The sequence below is a fragment of the Camelus bactrianus genome, chromosome 18 (genome assembly GCF_048773025.1).
Source record: "Camelus bactrianus isolate YW-2024 breed Bactrian camel chromosome 18, ASM4877302v1, whole genome shotgun sequence".
In the NCBI taxonomy this organism is placed as follows: Eukaryota; Metazoa; Chordata; class Mammalia; order Artiodactyla; family Camelidae; genus Camelus; species Camelus bactrianus.
In genome coordinates this window covers 1,259,734-1,283,460 of record NC_133556.1, presented here as the reverse complement: position 1 = coordinate 1,283,460, position 23,727 = coordinate 1,259,734, and the positions used below count along the sequence as shown (strand labels likewise).

General features: G+C 57.2%; 1 protein-coding gene across 6 annotated transcripts in view; it reads left to right on the top strand.

Moving 5' to 3' along the window:
* The window catches only part of MAD1L1 (mitotic arrest deficient 1 like 1), a 271,713-nt gene that overhangs the window by 169,749 nt on the left and 78,237 nt on the right, over positions 1-23,727 (top strand). For 5 of the 6 annotated variants that reach the window (XM_010966461.3, XM_045504459.2, XM_045504490.2 and 2 more), the window contains 2 exons: positions 5,061-5,149; positions 21,098-21,188. In XM_010966461.3, the coding sequence (XP_010964763.2) occupies positions 5,061-5,149; positions 21,098-21,188 (180 nt within the window). Of the gene's footprint in view, positions 1-1,471; positions 4,985-5,060; positions 5,150-21,097; positions 21,189-23,727 lie in introns of those variants that run through there. The other variant, XM_045504494.2, reaches the window with a different exon arrangement.

Below are 23,727 nucleotides of genomic sequence, written 5' to 3'. Positions count from 1 at the left end.
TGGGGTTGGGGCTGGGGCGTGGGGGAGACGGAGCAGCGGGGTCCCGCGTCGAGGGGCTGGGGTGTTTACTTGGAAGAGTAAAGCCGACATGAGAGTTAGGAAAATAGCGAGGACGCCCCACGCTCTGGTGCTGTGGGATCGGCGGAGTCAGGGAATGTTCTCGGGAACAGAGGAGACGGGGAAAACACAGGAGTGTGGATCTTTCCATCGTAAGTAGCTGAAGAGCAAGACATACCGTCCACAGTCAAGTCGGGCAGTGGGAGCGCGCGCGCGGCTGCAGAAAGGCGAACAGCGGGGCACATGGAGTCGACCAGTCAGGCGCTCGGCGCAGGAGAGTGACGGGCTGTTGGAAACAGGCAAGTGCAGGCATTATACAAAGTCAGGAGCTACAAAAGAAAACCAAAAACCTCGCACAGAGAGGCAAGCGAGACCAAGAAGCCCAGAATGAGACAGTTTAAGACGGGACAGAAACCAAGACAGAAGCGCGCACAGAGCCGGGTAAGTCCAGAAAGAAGTCCAAACATAAGTTATGCTAAAACATAGGTGGGCTCAATTCTCCTATTAAGAGGAAAAGACTTTCCGACTGGGTCACCGGGTACGACAGGAAAGACGAGACACCGTGGAACGCAGAGGCGTGCGGGCAGCTGTGCACAGAGAACGCGGGCCGCCACCCTGACCGCGGTTGGGTTCGGGCCCGCGGCACGGCAGGAGGCGGGGCAGGTGCCCGTCAGTGGCAGAGGCGCAGGGGCGTGTCTGTGCCGCCCTGGCCCGCGGTCAGCGCCGCACAGGGCACAGGTGCGGCGGCTTCATCGGGAGCCTAGGAGGGACACCGGTGGCAGGGATTTTACCTCCTAATCCACCTGGAGCAAGCGGACAGAGAGCAAGTAACAGGAAGAAGTGAGAGGTCTGTTCTGTGCCAAGAGCCGTGTACACACACACGCGTTTGTACACGCGTGTGCACGTGTCACACGTGCCCTGAACCCTGCAACCAAAGAGCTCTTTTTAAAAAGTGCTCCTGGAAAACGTTAACAAAACTTACTGGTGCTTTGGATTAAAAAGCAAACCTTCACAAACTCGAACGAGGAGACCTACTTTCTCTGATCACAACGTGATGAAATTTGAAATTAAGAGCACAGCCAAAAAAAGGAAGCGCTCCTAACACTTGGAAACTAAAAAAAGTAAAAAAGAAAGAAACAAAAAAGAAATAGAACAAAAAAAAACCCCCGTCTGTCTTAAACAATTCTGGGGTCAAAGAAGAAATGCAGTTCAAAGGTGCCTGAAACCTAGAAAGTAGCCTTAGTGGAAACTTCTCGCCAGAGCCTGCGGGGGCTGCGGGGGCAGTGGGAGCGGAGGGGGGGCTGCGGGGGGGGGCGCGGGGGCAGTGGGAGCAGAGGGGGCCACGAGGGGGTGCTGTGGGGGCAGTGGGAGCGGGGGGGGCTGCGGGGGGGGCCACGGGGGCAGCGTCCTCATGTTTGAACAAGAAAGAAAGAGCATGTATGGATTGGACACCCGCTCGAGAACCTGGGAGAGGAAAGCAGAGCAAACCTCAGCAAAGGAAAAGGCAGGCCTTTGTGGAGATTAAAAGCAGAAATTAATGAGAAACTGAAAAATGGTAGAAATAACAGATAAAAGCCAAATGCCTGTGCTTCGAAATAAAACCAGTAAAAGTGTTAATTATTCACAGTCCTAGTGAAAACCTAGTAGGAAGCACCGCCACCTGAAATAAGAAGTCAGAGGCGCCAGCCCGGCGCTCCTGCCCGGGACGGACAGCGGCGCCCGGCGCTGCCGAGGCCTGGGTCCGACCCGGACGCGGCCCCGTGTGGCCGCGCTGCCGCTGGGCTCTGCACACCTGCTCCACACACTTACCTTGGCAGCGAGGATGCATAAAAGCAAAAGGATGATGCCTTCTGCATGAACTCGATGAAAAGAGTTAGGAATTAATCATAATTCTATTTAAAGTACAAATGTGAATGAAATGAGTAATTTTCTAGGAAAATGTAACCTATCAGTACTGACTCCAGAAGAGAGACGTTTCAAACAGACCAGTTGTGACAAATTTGTCATGAAACAGCCACCCCTACCTCCTCCAACAAACAGAAACGGAAAATGCTTCAAGCAAAGTCAGCTTTGCAAGGAAATCCTACTACAGGTCACATTCTGCCCACACTGTGTGTGCCGTCCCCGGGCAGGGGGTAGGGGGAAAGCTTTCTGGAAGTGAGCCTGTGTTGTGTGTGTGGGTCCACACACGTGCACACCTGTCAGGACGGGAGGTCAGCAGGTGCTCAGTTGCGCCGAGGGCAGGCCGAGGGTGTCTCTGTATTTCCTGGAAAGCTATTTGACAAAATCCCACAATCAGCCTTGATTAAAATGTCTTAATAAAATATGAATATATGGGTAATTTTTCAACGTGATAAAATACTTCTGTTTCAACCAAAACCTGACCTGCTGTAAATAAGAAGATACTAGATTGGTTCCAGTGATGCTGCAAACAGGCCCAGGATGTCCCGTGTTATAATTGTAACTAAATATTTTGAAGACGCTCGTCACCAGCGTCAGGCAGGAGGAGATGAGTGCTGGGGGAGGAGGGAGGTGACGGCGCCGGGGTGGCCGGCAGACAGCGGTCAACCTGAGACTCTGCAGAGGGATGGGGAACAAAACTAATAGGCGGACGCTTCAAGTTCCGTGGGAACCGAAACAGCAGGTTAGCAGGTTAGTGAGGCAGTGGAAGCAGACACTCCGCTCACAACAGCGGCAGCCAGAGAGCTGGAAAGACAGACAGAGGACCCCGGACGGGCCCGCGGGGCCTGAGGGACGCCCATGTGACGGAGGAGGTGTGTCCACGCGGTCCGCACAGGCCCCCTTTGTGTAGAGACGGATCGTTTGGGCTTTTCTTTTTAAATACTGGTGGGAGAGATGAGGGGTCCTCAGATTCTCGGGACGGAATGGTGGGACGGCGCAGGAAGTCGGGGCAGACGCGGTGCCACACAGGGAGTCGGTGAGTGAGAAGGTGCAGCCCGCGGGACGACGGGCCTTTTTGTACCAACGCAGGGACAGAGCTCTGGGTCCCCCGCCTCTTGTCTGTGAAAAGCTTTAGCCTCCCAGGCCTCCCCTGAGCTCCCGAGAGCAAATTTAATCAGAAAAGTGAGAAAATACAGAAACATAGGAAAATAGTCAAGCAAGACAGAACAGTAACTGTTCAGCCAGTGAACAACCAAGGACCTTTAGTTCCTCCTCACGGGCTGTAGGTGATATTCTGAGCCACGTCCCTGAGCTGCTTTGCAGACGCTGCATCCCCTGCCAGGTGGGGATGTTAACTGAATGCTGACCACAGCACGTAGACCCCAGACCCACCGGACCCAGAGGGTTGATGAGGTCCAACCCGAAATGGCACCCTCTCACCTCAGCACCAGCCAGTCAGAAGGGTGCCCACAACCCTCGCCCCGATGGTGCCTTTAGCACCCTCCCTGAAAGCCGGTAGGGGTGCTGGTCCCTTGAACACGAGCTGCCCGTGCCCTTTGCTTGGCCCCACATCGAGTGCCTGTGGTCGCCACTGCACTTTCCTTCCCCACGATCTAGTGCCAGTCGGCTGGCTTGCTGTGTGTGGGGCGATGACGACCCTGAGGGAGGCCGGTGACAGTTGATGACACTGCAGGCAGACGTGCCCTTTGACCGCTCGGTGTGGCTCCTGAGGCTCCCCTGCAGGTGAACTCTGCCATCTGAGCCGCCAGGGGGAGCAGACCAGACGTGGGTGGTCAGGAGGCTGCCCGGACAGGGGAGGGTGGCTGCCCCACGTGGTTCCGTGGAGCCACAGGGGTGAACTGGGAGGCCCCCACGCACTGGTGTCGCAGTGCCTGCACAGTCGTGAGCCTCTCTGCAGAGGCACAGGCTGCCGCTGCCGGAGAAGAGGCTGGGTGGCGTTGGAGGCAAGTGACGAGACTGGACACTCGGGGCCGGGGGCCGGGAGGCGGTCCGCACGGCAGGATGGCGAGCCTGGCTCCTGGGGGAGGCGCTGTGTGAGCCTGGCTCCTGGGGGAGGCGCTGTGTGAGCCTGGCTCCTGGGGCGGCAGGAGTAGTGTCAAGGGACACGCGGCAGGTGGACGTGGCCTCTCCTGGGTTCTGGTCCTCTCGTGACGCCGCGTAGCCCAGCCATCGCTGGTGCTTGCTCTGCCCCCTGGGCCGTCTCCTTGATAAGGAGGGTGTGCCCCGAGCACCGGCCACCACAGGGTGGGGGGGCGGGGGCCGTGCCCTCAAAGCCCCGGTGGGGGCCAGAGAAGTGGGTATGGGCCCCCCCGTGTAGCAAGATTCCACCGGGGCTGTTCCGGGAGCCGGTCCGCAGGGTGTTCGTGGGGCTGTCCATCCGAGCTGCAGGCCGGGTGTCTCCTGGGTGCATGGGTCCCGTCCAGGGCCCTGATGATTCGTGTCAGGGTGTCATAGAGACCAGAAGGCTCCAGTGCTGGGGATGGACTGGAGAGCGGCCAGAGCCCAGGCCAGGGCCGGGCCTGGGTGCGTCCTTCTGGGCTGCTGGCGGTGATTGAGCACCGCGTCTCGTCGAGGGGCCTTTGGAGCCCAGGACCCCCGAGCGCTGCTCTGTCCCGCGTCCCTGCACCGGGTCCACCAGGAGGGAGTCCCCCCGGCCCCTTCCCAGCCCTCCTTGTGCCCCCAGGCACAGTAGCACAGCTGTCATTCTGCAGCCCCTTCCGGGCCGTCTGTGCGTCCCCGTCACCCCGTGGAGGAGTGCAAGTAGCAGAATAAGTAAAACATCACGACGGTTAGCGCGGATCAGAGCGCTGGTAACCGGGGGGGCGTGTGCGTTACGAGGGCTGTGCGCCCCTTCCCAGGCTCTGATATCTCCCCCCACCGACCCCCGCCTGCGTGTCCCTGCAGCTGCTGTGGAGACAAGAACTGAGCCGGGGAAGGAGCCTGAGTTTGCCCAGCGCCTGCCGAGGGCGCCAGGGAGAGGGGCTCCTCGCCGCGACCCCCACAGGTGGGGCTCCTGGGGCCCGGCTGAGGGGTCTCGAAGCCCCAGGTCCGCGCTGACCCCCTCCTGTGTTTCCTCGTAGCTGGAGGTGGAGCTGAAGATGCTGAGGACCCAGGCGGCCCCGGCCGAGGAGAGCTTCCTGTTCTCCAGGGAGGAGGTGAGCTCGCTCAGGTACGTCGCCTCTTGTGCAGCCCCCACCCCGGGCTCGTCTCCACAGGACGTGGCTTCCCCCTCCTCCGCCCCGGGCTTGGCCTTTTGTCCGTGTCCTCTCTCAGGCCGGCCCGCCGTCCCCAGTGCCAGGAGGCGGCAGAGCGCGCCGTCGCAGGGAGTGGGAGCAGCCCCCGACTCCGCGCGCGGCAGGGCCGCCCCGCCCACAGCACGCGCCCTGCGATGCACCTGGAGTGGCCCGCGTGTCCCTGGGGTGTCTGGGTCTCCCTGGCCCCTCTCCACCCAGCGAGCTTCTCAGGGAGGGGAGACGGCGGGGTCCTTCAGCGAGAAGTCCCCGGGCAGGAGTGCGTGTGCAGAGCTCTGAGCCTCTCCGCTCGGAGCGCCTGCTGTGGGCCAGACCCCGGCCTCAGCTCCCTACCCCGCAGCTGCTTCCGTGGGTCCAAGGAGACAGACCTGGGCCCAGGAGCCCGGCCCTTGGGAGGCAGTGTGGAGTCGGGAGGGAGGCAGCCGGGCCCCGCCCACTGTGGGGCCCTGGCCATGTGGCACCCTCTCCCGCGGACCCGGGTCCTGTGTGGCTGGGCCCCCGATGCCCTGATGCTGAGTGAAGGCAGGCACAGCCCCTCCTGGGTCCCAGGTCTTCCCTCTGTCTCCAAGGCGTTTCCCAGCTGAGGGCCGTGGCCTCGTAAGCAGCTGTCCTTGGGGACCCACCAGGGTCTGACGCTGTTCATTTGTCCTTTGTTCGTCCAGTTGCTCGTGTGTTCGGGGGCGGGGTGGGGGCCGCTCCGGAGGGCAAGACTCCAGGAGCAGCCGTGGGCTGTCTCCCCGGGTCTCATGGTGCAGAGGGGACTCGGGGTGTCCCTTACAGTCGCTGTGTGATGGCAGGCTGTTGTGAGTGTGGCAGGGTGCCCTGAGCTGCATCTGGGGGACCTGCAGGTGCCCTGGTCCGTGGGGCAGGTGCCACCCATATTTCCCCCCACGGAGGGATCACTGTGTAGGTGGGTGCCCCCACACGTGCTCGGCCGCATCCAGCAGGACGCTCTGCTTGGGCCCTGTGTCAGCAGGGCGGCCCTGGTTCCCCTGATCCCCAGCTGTGGTGTTGGCAAGGCCAGGGGCACAGCACTTCCTGCCCCCGGACCTGGCTCTGCACCTGGACAGGGTGCCACCAGCCAATAGAGGGTTAAGTCGGGTGCAGACCTTATGGTGCGGTGCTGAGTGTCCAGGAAGCAGTAAAAGCCCTTGTCCTCCCCAGAACCGGGTCGTCAGGAGCAGACGCAGCACTGCAGGGGCTCGGGGGATGTAGTCGCCTGACACGGACTTGAAAGCAGCATCGAAACACACTTCAGCAGACAGTTGCACGTTCTCCTTAAACAAATGAGAAAATGGTAAACCTCAGCAAAGAAACATTATTTTTTCTTTAAGAAAAGAACCAAACACATTATAGACCTGGAAAATACAATAACCAAAATAAACTCACTGGACAGGCCCCGCGGTAGCTGCAGGTGAGAGAGAATTGTAAACTCAAGGGCGGATCAATGGAAATGGCCTCACCAGAGCAGTGGGGAGAGCAAACAAGAGCCGAGCGTCCGGCTCTGCGGAGGAGACGCCACGTTCACGTACCTGGAGTCCCAGGAGGCAGGGGACAGGTTGGGGCTGGGAAAACATCTTAAGAAATAATGACTGAAAATTTCCCAAATTTGGTGAAGGGTGTAAAACTGCAGATTTAAGAAGTGGAGTGAGCCCCTCACAGCATAAAACCAGACATCCACACCATGACATGTGCTAATTAACCTTCTGAAAATTAAACACAAAGAAAAGATCTTGAAAGAAGCTGGAGAGAAGCACTGTGTCACCTGCGGGGAGACGGATCTGAGTGACAGCCAGTTTCTCATCTGAGACTGTGGGGCCAGAGAGAGGTGCACAACATTTTTCAAGTTCTGAGAGGAAAGAGCTGTCAGCAGTGAAAATACCCTTCGGGGATGAAAGGGAAATCAAGACGTCCTCAGACAAAGTGAAGCGAAGAGACTGTGTCACCAGCAGACCGGCCCTTAATGGAGGTCTAAGGGAGCCTTCTGGAAAGGAGGGGCATGGAGACAGAGGGAAGCTGGGACTCTCCAGAGGGAGGGGACCTGGGAGTGGGTCAGAACGGGAGAAGTGAAGCAGGCTCTGCGGACTTTCTCCTGCCTCGGGCCCGAGGCTGAAATCCTGCAGCATCCCGTGACAGCGGCTGTCACCAGCACAGAGAAACTCCGGAGCTGATTCCGATTTTAGAGTTGGGGGCGGGGGGCGTATGCCAGCGTCATGAGACCAAGTTAAACGTGTGTGTTTTAATGCTCAGAGCAACCTCTAGGAAGACTGTGCAGTGCGAGGCCCTTGAGCCCACGGCAGAGTCAGGTGGAATTCTGAAGTGTGAGCAGGTAACCCACTGGAAGGCAAGAAGGAAGAAACGGAGATGGAGAACATACAGTAAAATGGCAGATTTGGTCGCTAGTGAATCAGTCGTTACTTCACCGTAAGTGACCCAAGACTCCAGTTAGAACATGCAGCCTGGCCGAGTGGATGGGAACACGTGATCCAGTGATAACTTTATCCACAAGAGACTCAACGTCAACCCTAGTGGCAGAGGTAGGTTGAAAGTAAAGGAATGAAAAGTGATGTGCAGACGTTAATTCTCTGAAGGTGGGTGTGACTTGTGTCAGTTACGTAACGTCAGATAAAATACTGTGGACAGAGACGGGCTTTACACAAAGGTCCGTCTGCCAGGAGGGCGTAACCATCCTAAGTGGACATGTGCCAAACTCACAGAGCCAAGACTGGTGGAGCTGAGAGCAGAAGCAGACCCACGCGAACAGTCAGGGACCCCAACACAATCCTCTCATCAACGGTGGAAGAGCCAAACGTCGCCATCAGCCGCCGGGACCCTGCGGGCACGGGTGGGCACAGGCGGGGTGCTGGGCGGGGTCCACATCCCTCCCAGGGCCACTGGAACGTTCACCAGGATGGACCGCATCCTGGGTGGTAGAACATGTCTCAGCAGGTTCAGGACAGACAGCTCACTCCCGGAATGTTCCCTGACCCTAGGGAGCTCAAACCAGAAGCCAGTCACGGAAAAACAACAGGGAAACCGCTGAACGTTTGGAAGTTAAACCACAGCCTCTTAAATTAACAGCTGCCGCGTGGAAGAGGAGGTATCCAAGGAGGGGGAACAGCTGCGTGACCGTGAAAGGCACCTGCGAGCCCACGGGCCGAGCACCAAGCAGGGAGCGCCCACGCTGAGTGTGCACGTTAGAAGCGGGGGGTGTCTCTTATTTATATTCCAACCTCGGGAACCTGGAGAACAAGAGCAAAATAAGCCCAAAACCAGCAGAAAGAAGAAAATAAAAAAAGAGAAAACAGTGAAGTTAAAGGAGAAAAACAGAATCATTGAAGCAAAAATCTAGTGCTTTGAGAAAGCTCAGTAAAATGAATAAACCTATAGCCAAAGTGACAAATACACAGAGGGAGGCACGAAGTAGGGCTGCTCGGCGGGCCCTCTGGCCGTTTGCGGGACACAGGAGCGCCGTGACCAGCTTTCTGCTTACAGACTCATCGACTTAGGAGCAGTGGGACAACGAACTCCTCAAAAACCAAAACCACCAGAGCTCAGCCGAGGTGAGGCAGATCATCTGAGTCGTCTTACAGACGTTAAAGCACTGAGTTTGTAATTAAAGTGCTTCCCCGAGAAGGTGTCACCCGGCGCGTATGGTATCCGTGGAGAAGTCCAGGCATTGAAAGAATAATCAGCAGCAGTTTTACTGTCTTTTCCAGAAAATAGAAGAAGTTGCCAGGGTTCGGGGGCAGGCTGTCTACAGAGGGGTGGCACGAGTCAGTCTTTTCGTGGGGGCGGCTCTGTCCTGATGGCGGGGCAGACACGGCCTGCACGTGCCAGGGCATCGCCCGGGAGCTGGGGACTTCCAGGCTGTTTGTTCACGTCGTTACCGCGGAGGGAGAGACCCAGTGGGGGGGGGGGTCCTCTTCTTTTTCCTTTTCTTTTGTTTTCCTTTTTTGCAAGTTCCTGTAATTATTTCCTAAAAAGTAAAAAAAAAAAAAAAGGCTTCCAAGCGCTCATCCAGCTGAAGCCCTGTGGTGACGCCCTTCCTGAGACCCCCGGGTTTTCCATGTTGGAGATGCTTCCAGGCTCCTCCACTGCTGGTCTGGGATTTACCACTCATTCCTCTGCCTTCCAGCGTCTCGGGGTTTTGGACGTTTTCCCTCCGTCTTCTCTGTCCTTTCGGCAGCAGGCCCCAGGAGAAGTAAGGAAGCACTTTCCTCTCGTTTTAATGGCATTTCAGGGGAGGCTGCGCTGAGATGCGGAGGTTGGAGCCCCGTCTCTAAGGGACCCCTTTGGTGTTTCTTCCATTTGTGAGTGTTTTATACACCGTGGAACCCACATCATTAAGCCCTGCTTCTCCACTTCACGCCACACCCTTTCCCTTGGTCTCGCAGACTTCGTGTGAGTATAGTTTGCTCCGTTAGACAGTTGGTTTGTCCACTCTGGGGGCTTGAGTTGTTTCACGTTTCCAGCTGTTACGAGCAAGCCGCCGCGAGCGTCTCTGGGCACTAACTGTTGTCCATCTTTTGATGTTTTGGGGCCTCAGAAGCCTGCCAGTACTTGGACTGACTTGCGTCTATGTTTCCGATACTTCGTGGCTTTGAAAGCGAGCACAGCTGTCGTCCAGCCCTAGCGGCAGTTAGTAACAGCACCCGTGGCGCTGTGAGAGTAATTAGCGGTAGCGATTGTATCGAAGCGCTGGTGCTCACCCCGCGCTTGGGTGGGCCGGGCTCTGCACCCCTGCGCGCGCTCTGCTGGCCGCCTCCTGACTTCTAACAGCAGCCCCAAGGGGAATTTAAAAACACCTGTTTCACTGAGGCATCATTTACTTTGTGTCCCTTTTAATGTGCAGTGTCGTGAGGGTGGGGTGCGCAGGGTGGCTGTGGGAGGGGTCCCCCGGAGAGGGGGTCTACAGCAACGTGTTGTCTTCGGAGCAGCTAAAAACAACAATTAAACCAAAGGAGAGCCAGTCTGATTGTTATGTCACCGTGCTCCTTCAGGTGTAGAGAACGTCAGTGATAAAACGCTCCTCCCATCAGGTACCCGCGCAGCCACGTCTGACGCAAGTGGGCACAGAACACAGACCAGGAGACCTTTTGTTTTTCACTTTAAAATTATTACATGGTAAAGTTGTCTTTTTGTTGGTGTACAGTTCTGTGAATTGTAGTTATTTGCCCCTTCGCCAGCGCACAGAACAATTCCCTCTCTTCAGAGTCGCCCTCTCGCTGTCACTTTATGATCACCTACCCGCCCACCCACAGCCCCCGGCGACCACTCATCTGTTCTCCATCCCTTCAGTTTTGCTTTTCCAGTGACGTCCTATGCATGGAATCCCGTGGCGTGTAACCTTCTGAGACTGGCTTCTCTCCCTCAGCGTAGGTGAGACTCACCCGAGACGCTGTCTGCGCAGAGTCCGTCCCCCTCCGATCCCTGTAGCTCTCCACCAAGTTTCGAGAGCGGGAAGCGTGAGTCTTACAGCTCTGTAGCGCTTTTCCAAGGTTGTTGTGACTCCTCTGACGTCCTAACAGTGTCAGGTCTTCCTGTCCATGAACATGGACTGTCTCTCCATCTGTTAAGTTTTTCTTTAATTTCCTTCAGCAGTCTTCCACAGTTTTCATTACAAATCTTACCCCTTCCTGGGTAGGATTAATTCCTGAGTATTTGGCTGTTTTTGATGCTCTTGTAAGTAGAGTTAATTTTCTTAAATTTCCTTTTCAGATTGTTCATTGCCGGTGTATAGAGATAGAACTGACTGTGATTTGTATTGAAGTGTATGAGTCATTTCAGCTACAGGCTTGCCAATTTTATTGATCTTTTCGAATAACCAAGTTTTGGTTTTGTTGATTTTCTTAATTGTTTTCTAGTCTGCCATTCAATCTCTGCTCTAATCTGTGTTATTCTTGCCTTTCTGCCGGCTTTGAGGTCGGTTTGCTCTTCTGTTTCTAGCTTCTTAAGGTGCACAGTTAGGCTACTGATTTGAGGTCTTCCTTCCTTAGTATGGGCATTTAAGGCTGTAAGGCCCTCCAGTGTTTTGTTTCCATTCATCTCCAAGTATTGTCTGATTTCCTTGTGATTCCTTCTCTGATCTCTTGGTTGTTTGAGAGTGTGTTGTTTAGTTTTCGCACACTTGTGAGTTTTCCATCTATTACTGGGTTCTACTTTCATCCCATTGAGTTAATTCCATGAGATTAATAAATTTAGCTTACTAAGGCTTGCTTTGCGGCCTGTCCTGGAGAACATCCATGTGCACTTGGCCAAAGCATGTCCTGTGCTGTGGGGTCTGATGGACAAGGTTCCCAGGCTCCCTGCTTCCTCGTTGGCCTTCTCTCAGGCTGGAGTCGCTCCTTTTTATAGCTGGGTGGTATTCCACTGACGGGTGCACCACAGCTTGGAGAAAGGTGTGTCTGCTCACTTGTTGAAGGATGTTTGTGCTGCTTTTAGCTTGGGCCAGTTGTGATGAGAACTGCCGAGGACACGCGTGCTTGGGCTGTGTGGGGACGTCAGTCTTCACTCCTCCAGGGTAGACGCCCAGGAGCGGAATTCCTAGGTCGTGTGCTGAGTGGGCGGCTGGCTTTGGGGTGGGGTTGGTGGCTGCTTAGACAGAGCTATGTGAGAGTCTGGGGCCCTCCGCTTCCTTGTCAGCCCGCGGCATCGTCAGTGTTCCTGTTCTCGCCCTTCGGCCGCGTGCGCAGTGTTGCCTGCTGTTCTCACTGGTGCTTCCCAGATGCAGCTAGTGTTGGACATCTCGTCATGAGATGAGCTGCCCCCGTTCAGCCTCCCTGCTGAGGTGCCTGTTCAGATATTTTACATGTCTTTTACCCAATTGTTGTTTTTTGTTTGTTTTTAATTGTTGGATTTTGCAAGTTCTTTATGCATTTAGGGTATGTGCTTGTCAAATGTGTGATTTGCAAATATTTCCCCTTAGTTTGTAGCTTGTTTTTCGTTATCTCACCAATGTCTTTAACAAGAGTTTTTAATTTTGATAACATCCAATTGATCAATTTTAGATGTGGAGTCTGGAAAGTCCTTGCCTGGCCCTAAGTATCAAAGATGTTCTCCTGCATTTTTTCTTAAAATTTTAGTTTCACATTTTACGTTTATGTCTGATCTACGTGTTCAGGTAAATTTTGTGTAAGGTGTAAGGTTTAGGTCAGTATTTACTTTTGTTTTATTTTTGTTTGAGGCTGCTCAGTTGCCTCGGCACCGTTGGCGGTAGAGGCTGCTCTCCCCTCGCCGAGTCGCTCCGGTGCCTGTGTCAGGAGTCCGCTGGGCGTATTTGTGTTTCTATTTCTAGACTCTCCAGTTTGCGGAATTGATCTCAGTATTTATCTCATCCCTACTGTCTTGATTGCTGTGGCCTCAGGGTAAGTTTGAAAATCTGATAGTGTGATTCCTCCAGTTTCATTCTTTAAAACGTTTTTTTTGTATTATTGTTATTTTTTTCCCTTGACCGAGGAGGCACTGGGGATTAAACCAGGACCTTGTGCAGGCCAAGCACATGCTGTACCCACACCTCCCTCATTCCTCTTTTTCACAATTGTTTTAACTGGTTCCTTAGACTTTTAATATAAACTTTTGAATTGATTTGTCTGCATCTACCCCCCAACCCCCCAAAAAATATCCTGCTGAGATTTTATTGGCGTTGTGTTAAGCCCGTACTTGAGTTTGGGGAGAACTGACGTTCTCATTATGTTGGGTCTTCCATTAACATGGTATGTATCTGTTTATTTTCATCTTTGGTTTCTTTCGTCAGCCCTTTGTACTTCCAGCACACAGATTCTGCTCGTTTTATTAGATTTATACCTAAGTTTGTTTTCCTGTATCAGTTGTAAGTTTTGTTTCATTTTCGTTTACTATTAATTATTACTATTACTGTTGTGTAGAAATGATTGATTTTTGAGCTGTTCATCTTGTCTCCTACACCTTAGCAAACACGTGTCAGTTCTATGAATGCTGTCTTTGGTGTTTGTTTTTGGTTGGCTCCTTGGGGTTTTTCTTTGTAGACAGTCTGCTGTGTGTCAGTTTGGTCAGTTTCGTGTCCCCTCCAGATGGTGTGCCTTTGTTCTCTGTTACGTGTGTTTTGCTCTGCTTGAGTCTTCCAGTCTGCAACTGGAGCGGAGCGGCGAGGGCGGGCGCCCCTGCCTCACTCCTGGTCCTAGGGGAGCACCTCGTCTCACCGTGAGGAGCGACAGGACTTGTAGGTTTTCATGGCCGTTTCGGGATGGAGAAGTCCCCTTCTATTCTTGATGTCTTTTTCCTGTTCTTGGTTTATCGTGAGTAGCTGTTGTCACATCCTTTCTTTTCCTTGCCTATGTTGATATGATCATGAGATTTTTCTTCTAAAGCCGTCTATATGGTAGATTGCATCGGTTTACTTTTCAGGATTGGACCGGCCTGACACCACGGGGTAAACCCTCCGTGGCTGTCGTGGAGTGTTCTTTCGTGTCGCTGGATTCACCTTGCCCGTGTCCTGTTGATGATTTTGTGGTCTGTGTCCGTGAGGGTGCTGGTGTGTGGTTCTTGCGTCTGGTGCCGTCCAGGCCTGGCTCCGTGTGTGCGTGGGCGCTGGCCCTGTGCAGCCTGCCAGGAGGCGCTCCTTCTCTCTCTGGAAGAGAGTGTGTAGAGTTGGCACTGTGTCTTCTCGAACGTCTTCTGTCACTGTTCGCACCCGTAAAGGCGTCCGGGCCCAGGTCCTTCTGCGCTGAAGGGCTTCAGCAGGCCAGCCGCTCGGGGGGCCGGGGAGCGTGAGGTGTGGGCTGTGCTGGGCGTCAGCGCCTGCGGGGCCCACGCGGGAGGGAGCCCCCGTTCCCGCCGCCGCCTGCCTCCTCTGGCTTTTTCCTCTTCGCCGTCTTGCTGGAGGTTCACAGTTTAATTGGTCTCTTCAGAGAAGCAGTGCTGGGCTTCTTTCTTCTTTCTCCCTGTTCCTTCTTCTCGACCTCACTGACTTCTGCTCTTACGTTTTCCCTCCGTCTGCTTCGTGCGGGTGAGTTTCCCCGTTTCCTCGTCTCTTACGGTGGAAGCTCAGCTTGTCGACTTGAGATCTTGTTTTCTAATACAAACGTCTGGGGCTGCGGGCTTTTCTCTAAGCCCTGCTTGGCTGCGGGGTTGCTGTTACTACCTTTTCAAATGTCCTGATGTTTTCTTCTTACCTTATTGATACCTGGTTTGATTTTGTTATGGTCTGTGAATGAGTCTGTATAGCTTTAGTTTATTTTTTAATGTGCCAAGTTTTGTTAAATGCCCCAGGAAGAGGCTCTGCCTCGGAGCCTGTTTCATCCGTGCTTGAGAAGACGGTGTGTCCTGCTGCGTTTGGGTGGTCTGCTCTAGAGACTTCTGTTGGGTCTGACCGGGCGGTGGTGCCATCAGTCTGGAATGCTCGCTGTCTCCTGTCTCCATTCTCGTTTGTCCCTGAGCTAGGACTTTTCACATCTCCAGCTGACCTCGCCCATTTGCCCCTTCCTCCTCCCAGCTCCCCGTATTCTGAAGCTCTGCTTTTAGGAGCGCCTTCACTTAGGGCGGTGGGGGCTTCCTGGGGGATAACCCGCCGTGCACTGGCGTGGCTGCCCCTCGGGGTTGGGGTGAGCGCCTGCTCTGGGCTGCCCTCTGCCCGGCGTCGGTCCTACCTGCCCTCCCTGTTTTCTGCCTTTTGTTGTCTCCTCTCCTGCCGGCTGCTCGTCCTAGGATGACTCTTGATTTAAGGGGAGCTTCAGGGACAGCGCGGGAGCCCCAGTCCCCCCCTCCTTTTCCCTCGTTGCCAACGTCTCACATTTGCTTGCGCAGATCTGTTCTCGGCGGGTCGCTGTCCGCTCATCTGCAGCCGTGTTTGGATTCGCTGGTTTGCTTCCATGCTTGTCTGGCAGGTTTCGCGATGAGGCTGAGCTCCTGCGTTTGGGGGAGATGCCTGGGCTTTCGGATTGTGCCTTCTCATCACGTGAGGCCCCGGGGCCCGTGCCATCACAGCTCCTGCTGTAAACAGTCAGGACGAAGACGCTCTTCCCTTTGTGCTTGGAAATCTCAGCTCAGTGGCCCGGGGGCTCGCGCGCACGCCCTGCCTTCCGCAGGACGCACGCAGGCCAGCCCGGATCTTTGTGATCTGATAGCAGAGGTGCCCTTTGCTCCAGGCTGCAGCAGCGTGTTCACTGCCCCTGAGCCTCACCAGAGCCGCCCTTCACACCCTCCTTTCCAGCGCCCGCCTCGCCACCAGCCAGCCTCTACCCACCAGCTGCTGCCACCTGCCCAGCGCCCAGCTCAGGCAAGCCTCACCCACCCCACAGCCCGGGAACCTTAACCCACAGGCATTCATTTTCTCAAGGTTCTGGAGGCCAGAAGTCTGAGACTGGGGTGTCAGCAAGCTTGGTCTCTTCTGAGACCCCCTCCTTGGCTTGCCGACACCGCCTTCTGACCGTGTCCTCAAGAGGCAGAGGGAGCGAGCGAGCAGACTGTGGTGGCTCCTTACAAGGACATGGCCCTCCCCCGACCTCATCTGACCCGCTCACCCTCAAAGACCCACCTCCAGATACCGTCACACAGGGTTAGGGCTTCCACATGTGGGTCTGGGGGAGACACAGACGTTCAGCCTGGAGCGGGACCCCCCTCCTGGACGAGCAGCTCCGGAGCTGGTGCCGCGGGAGCACAGGCCACAGATGACCAAGGGGCAGATGAGCCAGCGGCGGCAATGTGGCCACAGATCCCCGAGCACAGCCAGCTGGGCCTGCAGTCCCGCCTGCTCCCTGTCCAGCTGGTCCCCCGGGAGTCTGGCCCCCACCCCGTTACCCAAGTTCTGGGAGGATAGTCGTTCTTCACTCAGAAGTTTTCCAGGGCATGTGGTCCACTCAGTATGAGTGTTTTAGGCAAAATAAAATGCCCCTTTCCGGCCAGCTCCTCCTGGCAGGCACCCCCCCCCCCCCGCTTCGACTGGCTTCATCTTCTCAAGAAGTGACTGGGACGCCATCCATTTCCTGTAATACCCTCCGTGGTTAAAAAACTTGGAGTCGGTCGGTTTCAAGAAGTTTAGGGCAGACTGATTGCATCAAGCCCCCGGAAGGCAGACCAGCGTGTGAGCTTTCGAGCAGACACGCACGTCCTCAGTGAGCGAGCAGTTCTCCGGGAAAGGAGGGGCGGAGGAGGAAGCGGCCGTCCGTAAAGCCCACAGGCGCGTGCTGCTCACGTGGTGTGTCCTCGGACAGCGGGGACAGGTTCCGGCTCCCGCCTGTTGACACGTCTTCGTCCGCACACGGCTGCTTACTTGAAGTTAGCCCTGAGGACGTCTGCTCCCCAGCCTTCAGAATCCATCACGTCTGTTTTCAGGGGGGCCTTGCCGGCGGGGCGCTCACCCAGCCTGTGCCTGAGATGCAGAGCCCTTCCCCCAGGCGGCTCCCCGGGGGTGCCCGCACCTGACCCTCCCGCACACTCGGGGCGCCTCTGGGTCTTCCCCCAGCAGCGCTGACCCAGCAGGTGAGGGCATCCACGCTGGCGCCTGACTGCCGGCTCTGGACCGCAGGTCCTGGGCGGGCCGCTCCCCTGCAGTCACTTACCTCTGTGAGCCTCAGTTTCCCCTCTGAAAAGGGGGGATTGGACGTGAGCTGCGTGGAGGGCCCTGGGCCCTCCTGGGTGCCAGAAACGCTTCTCTGCTGAGCGGCCGCGGGTCCCCGTGATGCCTGGCGGACCGCGCAGTGGCCGCAGCTCCGTGCCGGTCTGTGCTCCTCCGCGGGACCGGGACCCCAGCTGCGGCGCTAGAGGCAGCCCTAACGCCTGCACGGGCGTTGCTGCTGTGGGCGCGGCACCGGGCCGTGGGGGCAGTGCGCAGGGCTGCTGGCCCTGACCCGCCAGCCCGCTTCTGGGGGCGGAAAGCAGTCAGCGCCGGCGGCGTTGCTGCAGCGTGGTCTTCACGGCTTTGCTGGCTCAGCGGAGGCTCTTCGTTTTGTAAATGTACAGCCGCGCACGTTTTCACACCCACACATGGAGACACACACGGACACAGAGGCCCCCGCGCCCCCACGGCAGCACCGCACTCAAGGCGGTGGACGTGGCATCACCCAAACACTTCCTCTTGCGCGACGAGGCCCCCGCCCCGCAGCTGCGCAGACCTGGGCCGCGCCTCCCGCCCGCAGGTGAAGGGGCCGCGCGGCGCGGGACCCGGCGCCCCTCCCTCGGACAGGGGCACCGTCGCCCGGCGCACGCTTGCTGGCGGACACCTCGTCCCCCCAGGTTGGGGCTGTTGTCAGTGAGCCGCTCTGTCACACGTAAAGCCCCCGTGTGGACGTGTGCGGGGCGCGCCGCAGTGCAGGACGGCGGGGCGCGGCGAGTTTCTGTTCTAAGAGGCCTGCCGTCTGTCTCGGAGCGGCCGCCCCTCCCGCCCCCGCGCGGCGGCGAGCGGCCCAGGGGCCCGCTGGGGCCTGCGTGCTTGCTTCCTGGGGACGTTGGGCTCTCTTCGCATGCCTGTCGTTGTGTCCCTTTGGCAAAATATCTCTTGGGAGCTTCTGCCCGTTTCCACCGGAGCCTTGCTCGCTGCCTGGGGCTCTGGAGCGCCCCTCTGCGGCGCCGGCCTCCCGTCCTGAGACGCGCCGCTTCATTCTCTGCGCCATGTCTTTTAAAGAGAAGCTTTGGTCAGTTTTTTCTTTCAGATGTGAGGGTTGGGGTGTGGTGGCTGTGACATCCCTGCCTGTCCCAGGTTCGCAAAGGCTTTGCCCGTAGTTTTACGCAATTTAATCATGTTTTACTTTACATGTAGGTTTATTAACGGTTTGGGTTAGTTTCTTACGTTCTACAAAGACGGATGTCAGGACTGTTCCAGCACTCGCTGTTGGAACACCGTTCCTTCCACACCTGCCCCGAAGCTGCCCGCGTGCGTCGTGGGCGCCGCTCTGCCCGGCGGCCCGGCTCCGGCCGGCGCCGCCTTGACGGCTGCAGCTGTAGGTCCTGTCAGCCCCCAGCTTTGCCTTTTCTCCTTGTCGTGTTGACGGTTTTAGGTTCGACATATTTCCATGTGAATCTTGGCATCGGCTCGTCAGCACGTGAGGAGAAGCTCCTGGGCTCTGACGGGACTGCTCCGATTCCGTGGCCTCCGGCATGGGGAGGGCGGCCCCCACGCGCTGCCCTCCGTGGCCCTCGGGGAGCGGGCTGGGGCCACCGCAGGGGGGCCTCCCGCCGCTTCTCCACGTGCCTCTGCGTGTCTCGTGTCGGAGATACCGCTGTAAATGACGTTCCCTGGGTATCTTTGTCACCGACTTCTTGTGTGATTTCGCTGTGGTCACAGGATGCATTTTGAAAGATGAGACTGTGCTCAGTACTCCCAGGCCCCTTCGGCCGGCGCCCGCCTGCCCCGGTGGGTGCCCCGCGCGCCCGGGGAGGCCGGCCTGTGCTGGCGCAGCCGGGGGTCTGCGCGGCCGGAGGGGCAGTGGTCAGGTGGGCTGATGGGCTCGGTCTGCTCTGCCCTCCGTGCTTTCTCTTGGCTGCTCTGTCGGTTATTGGGAGAGTGTCTCGAAGTCCAGCGCTGACTGTGGACTGGATCTCTCCTGCATTTCCGTCGGCCTTTGCTTCTCCTGTGACACCTTCATTAGTGCAGAAATGTTTCGTGTTGTTCTGACCTCCTGGTCAGGTGGCCACCACCCTGTGTCTTCACGTTGCAAGTGCGCTTTTCGTTGGCGGCCTGTGTAACTGGGTGCTGCTTTTCCATCCATTGTGAGGGTCTCTCTGCCATCTAACGGGGGTGTTCAGAGCACTTACATTTGCTGTGGTCGCTGTGTGGTTAGGTTTGATCTTGTCACCCTGTTTTCTGCTTATTCCATCTCTTCTTCATTCCCATTTTCCTATTTTTCTGGCTTTTTTTTAATTAGTTGGGTGTTTTTTATGACTCCATTTTATTTCCTTTTCTGGATCTTCAGTTGTAACTTTTTTTTTCAATTTTAGGGGCTGGTTGAAGGTTTACCGCGTACTTCCTTCACTTACCACAGTCTGCCTTCACGCGATGCCACACCTTTTCACATGCAGCACGGCGCCACGCAGCTGGGTGCATCTGTCTGTGCAGCCTTTGTGTGGCTGCTGTCACACATTTTATTTGTGCTCATGTCTCAAACCCCCAGGATACTTTTGTTAGTTTTGTTGAAGCAGTCAGTCTCTTTAAAACGTGGTCATGTAAGTGTCGTAGAGGACTTAAAGGTGTGCCGGCCACGCACCTGCCTGCATCCTGTGGCTCCGTGCTCCTCGCTCCGTGTGGGCCCGCACCGCCCTCTGCACCTCCTTCTCTCTCCCAGGAGGACGCCCCTGGCCTTCCCTCTGGACCAGGCCTGCTGGTGACGAGCTCCTTCTGTTCTTGGGTGTCTGAGAACAGCGTTCTTTTGCTTTTTTTTTTGAAAGGTATTTTCACTGGGAATAGAATTCCAGGCTGGCATTTTAAATTTTCTCCCAACATCTTTTTTTTTTAATCTGGTGGGGAGGAGGTAATTAGGTTTATCTATTTTTTCAGAGGAGGTGCTGGGGATCGAACCCGGGGCCTCGTGCACGCTAAGCACGCGCTCTACCACTTGAGCTGTGCCCTCCCCGCACCTCCCAGTATTTTAAAGAGTTTTCTCCTCTTTCTCACCCGCAACGTCTCTGCTGAGAAATCAGCCTTGTTCCTCCGTGTGCAGCGTTTCCTTTCTGCAGCTGCTTGTGGGGTTCCTTTATCACTGCTTTTGAGCAGTTGGATTGTTCTGTGCTCTGGGGCTGTTTTCTTCCTGTTTGCTGTGCTGGGGTTTGTGTGGCTTCTGGGATCTGTGGCTTTGCACTTCCCATCACGTCGGAAACCTCCTTGCGTCCCTCGCTTCCTGCGGCGACTGCAGCTTCGTGAGGTTCCCCGCCGCTTCGTGACTCTCTCTTCAGGTTTAAAGATCCAGCGTCCTCCACTTCTGTGGTTCTGCCTCAAGCGCACTGAACCTTTGTCCTGCAGGGTCTGACCTGTCGTTGGTCTCGTCCAGCGCCTCCCCCTCAGACGCTGTAGCGCCCACCTCCAGGGGCTCGCTGTGGCCTTGCTGTGTCCCCGTATCCGTGCTGAGCGGCTGAGCCCAGCAGCGTCCCTCTCCTCCAGGGGGTTTCACGGCTGTGCCAGTGTCTGTGGACGCTCTCGTGATGCCTGTGCCGTCCTGGTGGGTCTCACCTGCCTGCTCACCTTCCTCACCGTGGGTCACACTCTCCTGCTTCTTTTAATGCCTGGGACCCTGTTTGGACGGCAGACATTGTGAATCTTAGCTTGCTGGGTGCTGGGCGTTCTTGTGTTCGTGCAGGTCGTGTTGAACTTTTTTCAGAGGTGCACTCAGGTTCCCTGGGAGGAGTCCGGTCCTCGCAGATCTTGGTTTTGTGGTTTGCTGGGCCGTCCTGAGCAGCTCTCCTCCCACCCCCGAGCCAAGCCCTCCCTGGTGTGTCCATGGCGCTCGACTTTCCCACTCTGGCTGGTGGGAAGGGCTCTTTTCCTCACCTGTGTCAGTGCTGGCTCTGCTTCCTGGACACTTGATTTTAAATCATATGAATGTGGTGCTTATTGAAAAACTTAAATTAAAAAGAAAAAACACAAACAGGCACCTTCTCACGGTGAGCGGCAGCCTTCCTGCGTCCCGCGACCGGCCCATCCTGCTGCCCCGCCCCAGCCTCTGGCCGCCGGCGGGCCCGAGCCATGCTGGAGATCTTCCCGTGGAGACTCGTCAGGTGGTCGTCTGAGTTCCTGCATCCTCCGCAGCATCGTCCCGCTGTTACTTCTGCCCCCCGCCCCGCCCCCTGTATTTCACAGATGCATATTTGGGAGCAAACTTTATAACCCCGTCTAGTAGCCTCGCCCCTTTTCCCCCCCAGGGGTCACGGCAGGGGTCCCTTCACATCCACTCTCCCTGCAGGTTGAAGATTGAGGAGCTGGAAGGGGAGCGGCGGCATCTGGAGGAGGACAAGAAGATGCTGGAGGCGCAGCTGGAGCGGCTGACCCTGCAGGTGAGCCGTCCTGGGACTCACTGCCCTGCCACTTCCTCCCGGACTCCACGTCTGAGGTCCCAGCTCCTCGGACTAAACTCGTGCAGGGTCCTGGCCCACACACCCTGCTGTCTGGGAGTGTGTATCCCGGAGCCCGGCGAGGACAGCCTGCCCACTGGCTGCGCAGTCACCAGCCCCGTGGGTTTTCGTGCCATCCTCCCGACCGCTGGCCGCAGAGCTCGCCATCCGCGGTGTGGAAGGCAGGGCCCCTCAGAGCTTCTCCGTGTGGTTGGGGTTTGCGTCCCAGCCCCCCTGCCCCTGTCAGCCTGCAGTGGTGAAGCAGGGCTGCTGTTCATGCTATTTTAGTTTTACTTTGTTTTTCATCTTTATCCCCATCTCGATTGTTCCATGGCAAGAAGCCTGCAGGTTTGTGATTACCCAGATTTTGGACAGGCCATTGATTTTTGTCTTGACACCTATTAGAGGCAAATCAAATCTCTTTTTTATTCCCGAGTCCTGGAGATGGGAGAAGTGACAGCCTTGATAAAGCAAGGCGCCATGAGCCGCAGCCGGACTGTGTTCAGCTCCAGGACCTGTCATCTTGGGCCGTTTTAATTGGGCCGCAGTCCTGAAGGGAGAGCTGTTGCTGGCAGGTGCATTCCCGGCCGCCCGTCAGCGGCGCCCTGTCAGGCAGAGCTGGGGGGATGTCTTCCTGGTACTTAGTCAAGCTCGGCCTGAGGTCATGGCTGGTGCCTTCCCCGGCCTCCCGGACTGGGGCTCAGCAAGTCCTGCCAAAATCGATACTTCCTTTCTTCCTGCTCCAGGGCTTGAGGCCTGTCACGAGGAGCCTGCAGTGGCCCTCGGTGAGGGTGTCAGGGGTCACGTGGCTGGGCGGAGGGTTCCTGTGGAGGAGAGAAGGGCCGGTGGTGCCCAGTGGAGCATGGGCTCAGCGACGCAGACCACATACAGCCTCCTGGGCTCCACGTGGGCCTCGCGTGGGGCGGGGGGGGGCCTGGCTGTGCGTCCTGGAGCTGCTTGTGGCATCCTGTCCGACCCCGACACCGGGGAGGGAGCATTGCCCCACCACCGTGCACTTGCCGAGCTTGGGAGGAGCAGCTGCAGGCCTTGCTGAGGGAGCAGGGAGATGGCGGGCGGCACCCCGACCCCCGCAGGGTCATTCTGGTCCCGGCAGAGTGGACGGGGAGGCACCTTGTGTGGCTCAGGGAGCCGATCCAGGCAGCGTTGGAATGGGTCTGGGGGTGACGTGGACCCATGCAAACAGCAGGCACTGTCAGGGACACGGGCCTGCACATCCGCACACCGTGGGGCCTCGGGGATGCTGTCTGAGCTGTGGGACTTTCCCATCCGAGCCCCAGTGCATCCAGTGTGGAAAACCAGGGACGGTGACCCACATGGGGGTCACTGGGGACATCTGACCGCACCACTGCGAGGGCAAAGACCTCATCCCCTTCTCTGCCCCCGGGGCTGGCACAGCAGGACAGTGCACCACACGCCTGCAGGCCTGGCTGCGCGGCCTGCGGCCCGGGTGGAGCGGAGGAGGCCACGCTGAGGCCCGTGGGCGCAGCCCCCCACCCCGCCGCGTGCTTATCAGCCGCTGCCGCCTGCTCTGCACGCGCATCTCTCCTCTCCCTCCGGAGGAGTCTCCACGTCGGCCGCTTCAAGGAAGATTGATTAAAATCAGCTGCAGTTTGACTTAATTGGGAACATATGCTTGGAGAGGGCGCTCAACTAGTTAGAAGTCTTTGTAATTAGCTCACAGCTGGTTGGTGAGAAAACGACTCCAGTTACTGCCCAGAGCTGGGCGTGCTCCTCCGAGCTGCAGGACAGGGCCTGGGAGGGAGGCTTCCGGGCCACCTCCTTCTGTGTCCTTGGCCTGTCCAGGTCTCTCTGGGGTCCTCAGCTATCCTCGCTCATCTGGGGTGACCTGCATGCGTGTGCGTGTTCCTAATGTCGCCAGCTCTCAGGGAGGCAAAGCCCCTGCTTAGAGATGGGGAAGCGGAGGCCCAGTTAGCCAGACATGATCAGTCATTCTGTAGAGACAGGATGGACTTCAAACACGTTCCCGAAGGCGGAAACTGCGCAAACCAGCTGGAACTCTTGAGTCTGAGCGGGAGCCGTTCTGTGGTTCCTGGTATGGCTGCAGGAGTCGGGGGCTCTGGAAACCAGACTCTTGGGGAACTGGTGGGAACAGTGGGTGCCCAGGCCTGCCCGCCCCCCTTTCCACACCCTCCCAGCCTTTCCCAGCAGCCCTGGCATCACTGGGCCACTGGCCTGGTTGGGGGTACTTCCTGGGTGCCCCCACCTTCCTCCTGCCCCGTCCCACCCCGCCCCAGGCACTCCTCCGCTGGCCTGGGATTCCCACGACTGGGAACGCGGGCGCTGCTGCCGTTTGTCCTGACAGACTTCCAGGGACCCTTTGCTGGCCGGGGGTGGGGGTGGGGCACACTGGGCCTGGGTGTTGGCCCTGTTCCTCACCAGCAGAGGCCCTGGTCTCAGTCTGCTCCCCTGCAGGCCATCTCAGAGAACACGGTGACGTGCC